The sequence below is a fragment of the Sebastes fasciatus genome, unplaced genomic scaffold, assembly GCF_043250625.1.
Source record: "Sebastes fasciatus isolate fSebFas1 unplaced genomic scaffold, fSebFas1.pri Scaffold_32, whole genome shotgun sequence".
Classification (NCBI taxonomy): Eukaryota; Metazoa; Chordata; class Actinopteri; order Perciformes; family Sebastidae; genus Sebastes; species Sebastes fasciatus.
Window position 1 is genome coordinate 97,564 of NW_027428189.1, and position 9,937 is coordinate 107,500.

General features: G+C 42.4%; 2 protein-coding genes across 7 annotated transcripts in view; both read right to left on the reverse strand.

Moving 5' to 3' along the window:
* Positions 1-3,254, reverse strand: part of LOC141763720 (TSC22 domain family protein 4-like) — a 34,728-nt gene extending 31,474 nt beyond the window's left edge. For all 3 annotated transcript variants that reach the window (XR_012593132.1, XR_012593133.1, XM_074628405.1), the window contains exon 1: positions 2,423-3,254. The gene's annotated coding sequence lies outside the window, so the exon portion shown is untranslated. The remainder of the gene's footprint in view (positions 1-2,422) is intronic.
* Positions 3,255-4,737: 1,483 nt separating this feature from the next.
* Positions 4,738-9,937, reverse strand: part of mogat3a (monoacylglycerol O-acyltransferase 3a) — a 13,207-nt gene continuing 8,007 nt past the window's right edge. For 2 of the 4 annotated variants that reach the window (XM_074628411.1, XM_074628407.1), the window contains 6 exons: positions 9,350-9,493; positions 8,746-8,876; positions 7,531-7,574; positions 7,307-7,397; positions 7,036-7,144; positions 4,738-5,665 (listed from right to left, as the gene is read on the reverse strand). In XM_074628411.1, the coding sequence (XP_074484512.1) occupies positions 5,511-5,665; positions 7,036-7,144; positions 7,307-7,397; positions 7,531-7,574; positions 8,746-8,876; positions 9,350-9,493 (674 nt within the window). In that variant the 3' untranslated portion in view covers positions 4,738-5,510. The remainder of the gene's footprint in view (positions 5,666-7,035; positions 7,145-7,306; positions 7,398-7,530; positions 7,575-8,745; positions 8,877-9,349; positions 9,494-9,937) is intronic. The other 2 variants (XM_074628408.1, XM_074628410.1) reach the window with 2 other exon arrangements.

Sequence of the window (9,937 nt, forward strand, 5' to 3'; positions counted from 1 at the left end):
TTCTGGACTAACAGTGATCCAGACTAACAGTAATCCAGACTAAGGTTCTGGACTAACAGTGATCCAGACTAACAGTAATCCAGACTAAGGTTCTGGACTAACAGTGATCCAGACTAACAGTAATCCAGACTAAGGTTCTGGACTAACAGTGATCCAGACTAACAGTAATCCAGACTAAGGTTCTGGACTAACAGTGATCCAGACTAACAGTAATCCAGACTAAGGTTCTGGACTAACAGTAATCCAGACTAACATTGATCCAGACTAACATCGATCCAGACTAACAGTAATTCAGACTAACAGTGATCCAGACTAACAGTAATCCAGACTAAGGTTCTGGACTAACAGTAATCCAGACTAACATTGATCCAGACTAACAGTGATCCAGACTAACATTGATCCAGACTAACAGTGATCCAGACTAACAGTAATCCAGACTAAGGTTCTGGACTAACAGTGATCCAGACTAACAGTAATCCAGACTAAGGTTCTGGACTAACAGTAATCCAGACTAACAGTAATCCAGACTAACATTGATCCAGACTAACATCGATCCAGACTAACATCGATCCAGACTAACAGTAATCCAGACTAACAGTAATCCAGACTAACAGTAATCCAGACTAAGGTTCTGGACTAACAGTAATCCAGACTAACATTGATCCAGACTAACATCGATCCAGACTAACAGTAATCCAGACTAACAGTAATCCAGACTAAGGTTCTGGACTAACATTGATCCAGACTAACATCGATCCAGACTAACAGTAATCCAGACTAACAGTAATCCAGACTAAGGTTCTGGACTAACAGTGATCCAGACTAACAGTAATCCAGACTAAGGTTCTGGACTAACAGTAATCCAGACTAACATTGATCCAGACTATGGTTCTGGACTAACAGTGATCCAGACTAACAGTAATCCAGACTAACATTGATCCAGACTAACATCGATCCAGACTAACAGTAATCCAGACTAACATCGATCCAGACTAACAGTAATCCAGACTAACAGTAATCCAGACTAAGGTTCTGGACTAACATTGATCCAGACTAACATCGATCCAGACTAACAGTAATCCAGACTAACATCGATCCAGACTAACAGTAATCCAGACTAACAGTAATCCAGACTAAGGTTCTGGACTAACATTGATCCAGACTAACATCGATCCAGACTAAGGTTCTGGACTAACATTGATCCAGACTAACATCGATCCAGACTAACAGTAATCCAGACTAACAGTAATCCAGACTAAGGTTCTGGACTAACAGTGATCCAGACTAACAGTAATCCAGACTAACAGTAATCCAGACTAAGGTTCTGGACTAACAGTGATCCAGACTAACAGTAATCCAGACTAAGGTTCTGGACTAACATTGATCCAGACTAACATCGATCCAGACTAACAGTAATCCAGACTAACAGTAATCCAGACTAAGGTTCTGGACTAACAGTGATCCAGACTAACAGTAATCCAGACTAAGGTTCTGGACTAACATTGATCCAGACTAACATCGATCCAGACTAACAGTAATCCAGACTAACAGTAATCCAGACTAAGGTTCTGGACTAACAGTGATCCAGACTAACAGTAATCCAGACTAAGGTTCTGGACTAACAGTAATCCAGACTAACATTGATCCAGACTATGGTTCTGGACTAACAGTGATCCAGACTAACAGTAATCCAGACTAACATTGATCCAGACTAACATCGATCCAGACTAACAGTAATCCAGACTAACATTGATCCAGACTAACATCGATCCAGACTAACAGTAATCCAGACTAACAGTAATCCAGACTAAGGTTCTGGACTAACATTGATCCAGACTAACATCGATCCAGACTAACAGTAATCCAGACTAACAGTAATCCAGACTAAGGTTCTGGACTAACATTGATCCAGACTAACATCGATCCAGACTAACAGTAATCCAGACTAACAGTAATCCAGACTAAGGTTCTGGACTAACAGTGATCCAGACTAACAGTAATCCAGACTAAGGTTCTGGACTAACAGTAATCCAGACTAACATTGATCCAGACTAACATCGATCCAGACTAACAGTAATCCAGACTAACATTGATCCAGACTATGGTTCTGGACTAACAGTGATCCAGACTAACAGTAATCCAGACTAACATTGATCCAGACTATGGTTCTGGACTAACAGTGATCCAGACTAACAGTAATCCAGACTAACAGTAATCCAGACTAACATTGATCCAGACTATGGTTCTGGACTAACAGTGATCCAGACTAACATTGATCCAGACTATGGTTCTGGACTAACAGTGATCCAGACTAACATTGATCCAGACTAACATCGATCCAGACTAAGGTTCTGGTCTAACAGTGATCCAGACTAACAGTGGATCAGAACCTGTGACGTCACGTTTGTAAACAAACACTCACGTGCGTGTGGTCATCTGAAGCGCGTTCCCGCCACTCCTCCGTCTGCTGTGACGTCACCGCCGTGCACGGTGACACAATCGGTCCATTATACACAGCTGCGGGGAGCGCGTGCGCGTTACAGGCGCAGGCGGCGGGGACGCGCACGGAGTTCACGGAGAAAAGTTTCATCCATCAGTAATAATAAAAATACTGACTCCTCTTCCTCTTCCTCCTCTTCCTCTCCTTCTTCTTCCTCCTCTTCCTCCTCTTCCTCTGGGTTAACTCCTCCGACCAATACCCTGGATGTATTAAGAGAACTTCTACTGGGTTAACTTCTCCTCTTCCTCTCTTCCTCCTCTTCTCCTCCCCTTCTCCTCTTCTTCTCCTCTTCCTCCTCTTCTCCTCCCCTTCTCCTCTTCTTCTCCTCTTCCTCTCCTCTTCTTCTCCTCTTCCTCCTCTTCTCCTCCCCTTCTCCTCTTCTTCTCCTCTTCTTCTCCTCCCCTTCTCCTCTTCTTCTCCTCTTCCTCTCCTCCCCTTCTCCTCTTCTTCTCCTCCCCTTCTCCTCTTCCTCTCCTCCCCTTCTCTTCTTCCTCTCCTCCCCTTCTCCTCTTCTTCTCCTCTTCCTCTCAACAGATCTGAACTCTTCCTCAGTCCTCCATCCTCCTCCTCTTCTTCAGTGGACCGTGCGCGTTAACTCTCACAGACTGGAACAGACGGGACCTGCGCGTGACCTGACCGAGCTGAGCGCGAGCGCGTGTGAGTGTCCGACAGGGAGGCGCCTGCGCTGTGACGTCAGAGAGGGAGGTGTCCCTCTGTTTGTTATTCAGCCGACGTGTTAATAAAGTTTTAATGTTCATAACAGAGCCAACGGTTGTTTTATTCAAACTCACATTATTTATTATTATTATTATTTATATTCATAATTATTATTTATCATTATTATTTATATGTATTATTATTATTTATATTTATTAAGATTAATATTTATTTATTTTTATATTTATCAATATTATTATTTATTAATCTTTTATTTATATTTATTATTTTGTATATATATTATTATTTATATTCATTATTTTTTATATGTTTTATTATTATTTATATTTGTTATTATTTATATTTAGTATTATTTCTATTTATTATTTTTTGTATTTGTTATTATTCATATTTATTCTTATTTATATTTATTCTTATTTATATTTATTATTTCTATATTTATTATCTTTTATATTTATTCTTATTTATATTTAGTATTTTTTATACTTATTCTTATTTATATTTAGTATTTTTTATATTTATTCTTATTTATACTTATTATGATTTATATTTATTATTAATTCACCAGGTGACCTCTGGTGACCTCTGGTGGTCAATCAGCGCGTTACAGGAAAACCTCCATCAGAGCCTCCCAACCACTCTGACAACTCTGGACTCTAAATACACCAGAGGTCTGTACTACGAAGCGAGTTCATCATCTCCTGTACTTGTCTAAATATAAATAGTGTTCACGATAATAATAGATGAATGAAATACACGTCTGTTAATCCTGCAAACAGACAAATGAGTATGAGTATTTAAACCTCCTTCCATCTGCTCCTCCTCTCTGACGGTGTGAAACGGACTCAAGAACAAGTAAAATAAATAAATATAAAATATAATTCAAAGCGGTAAACACCCCCAACATAAAGTCAGCTGTCCTTCCTGCATCTGTCAGTTTAAACTGAGTTGTTTTTAGTCTGGATTATGACGGTAACTTCTTCATATATGTGTAATATTATCATATAATCACCACACTGAGCTCTGATTGGTCAGTAGGCGATGAGTTGATCTCTTATCTGGAACGGCTAACCTGCTCCGGAGCAGGTTAGCCGTTCAGCATCAGTTACCATGGAGATCTACCCAGCATCAGTTACCATGGAGATCTACCCAGCATCAGTTACCATGGAGATCTACCCCGGTAAGAAGAGAACCAGCTTCATAGTACCGAAAACCCAGAGTTAACCCTGAAGTTACCTCGATAACCGCAAATCCTGCTTCGTAGTACAGACCTCTGACCTCTGACCTCTGACCTCAGCTGTTACTCTCACACATTATTACAGAGAACACTGCCTACAGGCTGTCTGCCTGCCAGAGGGGTATATTTATATCTACATTTACATTTACATATATATTTATATTTATGTGTATATTTATATCTACATTTACATATATATTTATATTAATATTTATATTTATATTTATAGTTATGTTTATATTTATGTTTATATTTACATTTATGTTTATATTTATGTTTATGTTTATTATTTCTATAATAAAACGACAGGATAAACACCACGTCCTCTGGATCTTTTACTGTCACTGTGATGTCACACCAGTCCTCTGCATGACCCACCTGTCAATCATCTGTTACATCATCATGTGATTATTACACAGAAACAAAACTCTCATGTTTACCACGCCCCTAAACGCACCTTGAAAACACTGTTAGCATTCCCCATTTAAATCTATAGGCCCTGCTAGCACGGTTAGCATTCCCCATTTAAATCTATAGGCCCTGCTAGCACTGTTAGCATTCCCCATTTAAATCTATAGGCCCTGCTAGCACGGTTAGCATTCCCCATTTAAATCTATAGGCCCTGCTAGCACGGTTAGCATTTCTCAGATAAAGCAACAGTATGAACATTCTTCAGTTAATCAATGATGCTAACAGTATTAGCATCTACTAGCAGTGTTAGCACCCACTCTTCAATCAGTGGTTCCTAACATCAACAGGAGTGGATAGCAATGTTAGCATTCCTTCAGATAAAGGTCATATGAAGGTCAGGTGTTTGTATGAAGGTCATATGAAAGTCAGGTGTTTGTATGAAGGTCATATGAAAGTCAGGTGTTTGTATGAAGGTCATATGAAAGTCAGGTGTTTGTATGAAGGTCATATGAAAGTCAGGTGTTTGTATGAAGGTCATATGAAAGTCAGGTGTTTGTATGAAGGTCATATGAAAGTCAGGTGTTTGTATGAAGGTCATATGAAGGTCAGGTGTTTGTATGAAGGTCATATGAAAGTCAGGTGTTTGTATGAAGGTCATATGAAGGTCAGGTGTTTGTATGAAGGTCATATGAAGGTCAGGTGCTGGTGTTCGTGGAGGCTGTAGGTGTGTTTGTGCTGCTCAAACAGTTCCGTCAGATTCTGCAGGTAAACTTTATGAAGACACTCGATGTCCTCACTGGTGGGACTCGGAGTCTGGACCACCGAGATCGGCTTCCCCACTGAAAACAGAGGGGGGGGGTTAGTGACAACAAGAACAAACAGCGCTGAAGCTAACAAGCTAACTGCTATTAAAGGTTAACGCTGTGGTAACGTGATGGAAACGTGATGGTAACGCTGTGGTAACGCTGTGGTAACGCTGTGGTAACGCTGTGGTAACACGGTGGTAAGGTGATGGTAACGCTGTGGTAACGCGGTGGTAACGCTGTGGTAACACGGTGGTAACGCTGTGGTAACGCTGTGGTAACACGGTGGTAACGCTGTGGTAACGCTGTGGTAACACGGTGGTAACGCTGTGGTAACACGGTGGTAACGCTGTGGTAACGCTGTGGTAACACGGTGGTAACGCTGTGGTAACACTGTGGTAACGCTGTGGTAACGCTGTGGTAACACGGTGGTAAGGCGATGGTAACGCTGTGGTAACGCTGTGGTAACACGGTGGTAACGCTGTGGTAACGCTGTGGTAACACTGTGGTAACACTGTGGTAATGTGATGGTAACACGGTGGTAACGCTGTGGTAACGCGGTGGTAACGCTGTGGTAACGCTGTGGTAACGCTGTGGTAACGCGGTGGTAACGCGGTGGTAACGCTGTGGTAACACGGTGGTAACGCTGTGGTAACACGGTGGTAACGCTGTGGTAACGCTGTGGTAACGCTGTGGTAACGCTGTGGTAACGCTGTGGTAACACGGTGGTAACACGGTGGTAACGCGGTGGTAACGCTGTGGTAACGCGGTGGTAACGCTGTGGTAACGCTGTGGTAACACGGTGGTAACGCGGTGGTAACGCTGTGGTAACGCGGTGGTAACGCTGTGGTAACGCTGTGGTAACACGGTGGTAACGCGGTGGTAACGCTGTGGTAACACGGTGGTAACGCTGTGGTAACACGGTGGTAACGCTGTGGTAACGCTGTGGTAACGCTGTGGTAACGCTGTGGTAACACGGTGGTAACACGGTGGTAACGCGGTGGTAACGCTGTGGTAACGCGGTGGTAACGCTGTGGTAACGCTGTGGTAACACGGTGGTAACGCGGTGGTAACGCTGTGGTAACGCGGTGGTAACGCGGTGGTAACGCGGTGGTAACGCTGTGGTAACGCGGTGGTAACGCTGTGGTAACGCGGTGGTAACGCTGTGGTAACGCGGTGGTAACGCGGTGGTAACGCTGTGGTAACGCTGTGGTAACGCTGTGGTAACGCGGTGGTAACGCGGTGGTAACGCTGTGGTAACGCGGTGGTAACGCTGTGGTAACACGGTGGTAACGCTGTGGTAACGCTGTGGTAACGCGGTGGTAATGCTGTGGTAACGCGGTGGTAACGCTGTGGTAACGCTGTGGTAACGCTGTGGTAACGCGGTGGTAACGCGGTGGTCGTACCAATGGTGTGGATGGGCTTCCTGTAGGGCATCAGGCCGAAGCTGTACTGGAAAACTCCTCTTGCGTGAAACAGAGGCATCGCTACTCCCATGATGCTTTGCAGCCGGTTCTGTGGACACAAGACGACATACTGACCTTCACCAACACATATATACAGTACACACACACACACACACACACAGCCAATACTCTTATCAACATGGTAAATGTATATAAATGAATGAATTAGAATGAATCTTCATCTTATTGTTATTAGTATTAATGATCTGACCTGTAGTCTCCTCAGAGGGGAGCCGGAGGGATTCTCCATCTGATCAAACAACTCGTTCTCTCCAAAAGAAAAGACGGGAACCAGCTGAGCTCTACACACACACACACGCACACGCACGCACGCACGCGCACACGCACACGCACACGCACACAAAGTCAGTGACTGTTTGTAGCTCTGCCTCTCAGAACCCCCCCCCTCCACCCCCCTCCATTAGCTCCACCCACCCATGTTTGAGAGCCAGTTTGATGAAGCCCTTCCTGCTCTGGACCTGCAACACAAACACACAGTCAACCAGTACTATACACACTATATACACACTAAATACACACTATATACACACTATATACACACTAAATACACACTATATACACACTATATACACACTATATACACACTAAATACACACTAAATACACACTATATACACACTATATACACACTATATACACACTATATACACACTATATACACACTATATACACACTAAATACACACTAAATACACACTAAATACACACTATATACACACTAAATACACACTATATACACACTATATACACACTATATACACACTAAATACACACTAAATACACACTATATACACACTAAATACACACTAAATACACACTAAATACACACTATATACACACTATATACACACTAAATACACACTATATACACACTATATACACACTAAATACACACTAAATACACACTATATACACACTAAATACACACTAAATACACACTATATACACACTATATACACACTAAATACACACTAAATACACACTATATACACACTATATACACACTAAATACACACTAAATACACACTAAATACACACTATATACACACTAAATACACACTATATACTGTATATATATATAATAATGAACCTGTAGCGTCAGAGCTGATCTGTGTGAATATATGTATATATATATATATATATACATATATACAGTATATATATATATAATGAACCTGTAGCGTCAGAGCTAATCTGTGTATATATATATATATATATATATACATATATACAGTATATATATATAAAATGAACCTGTAGCGTCAGAGCTAATCTGTGTATATATATATATATATATATATACATATATACAGTATATATATATAAAATGAACCTGTAGCGTCAGAGCTGATCTGTGTGTATATATATATATATATATATATATACATATATACAGTATATATATATATATACATATATACAGTATATATATAATAATGAACCTGTAGCGTCAGAGCTGATCTGTGTGTATATATATATATATATATATATATACATATATACAGTATATATATATATATACATATATACAGTATATATATATATAATGAACCTGTAGCGTCAGAGCTAATCTGTGTATATATATATATATATATATATACATATATACAGTATATATATATATAATGAACCTGTAGCGTCAGAGCTCCGGGTCGAGCGTCCAGGGACTCTGAAGCTCCGCCCACCGCGACGACGGCGACGTTCCCTCCTGAAGGACGACTGACCACATGAGACAGGCTGGACTTACTGCTGGACACCAGGCCTGAGAGACAGACAGGTGAGAGACAGACAGGTGAGAGACAGACAGGTGAGAGACAGACAGGTCCTCAAAGCTCTGAGGAGAAAAACTGGAGACAAACAGGAAGCTGTTCTCTGGGGATCAGTGATGAAACTGAACCCATGTGACCCTGCTGACAGCCAATCAGAGAGCAGCTCTCTGCCTCCTCCTGCTCTGACAGCCAATCAGAGAGCAGCTCTCTGTCTCCTCCTGCTCTGACAGCCAATCAGAGAGCAGCTCTCTGTCTCCTCCTGCTCAGTCAGCCAATCAGAGAGCAGCTCTCTGTCTCCTCCTGCTCTGACCTGTAACACAGAGTACACTAAGGACTGAGAGGGGGGGCCCTCCAAACCTCTTCAGACCAGAACCTGGTTCTGTTCAGGTTCTGCTCTACATGTATATAATAATACAGATTATACAGACAGACAGGTAGACAGACAGGTAGAGAGGGAGACAGGTACCCCCACACATGATGTAGTCCCTGAACAGAGGGACTCTGAACCAGAACGGCAGCATCAGCAGGTGAGACGTGAGTCCAGGAAACAGACGAGAGAAACCCGTCGCCTCCGTACAGAAGTTACCAAACGCCCCCGCCACCAGCACACCTGAGAGACAGGTAGAGAGACAGACAGGTCAACACGGCTACCAGCACACCTGAGAGACAGACAGGTAGAGAGACAGACAGGTCAACACGGCTACCAGCACACCTGAGAGACAGACAGGTAGAGAGACAGACAGGTCAACACGGCTACCAGCACACCTGAGAGACAGACAGGTAGAGAGACAGACAGGTCAACACGGCTACCAGCACACCTGAGAGACAGACAGGTAGAGAGACAGACAGGTCAACACGGCTACCAGCACACCTGAGAGACAGACAGGTAGAGAGACAGACAGGTAGAGAGACAGACAGGTGGTCAGACAAACAGGTAGTCAGACAGACAGGTGTTCAGACAGACAGGTAGTCAGACAGACATGTAGAGAGAGAGAAAGGTGTTCAGACAGACATGTAGAGAGACAGACAGGTAGTCAGACAGACAGGTAGAGAG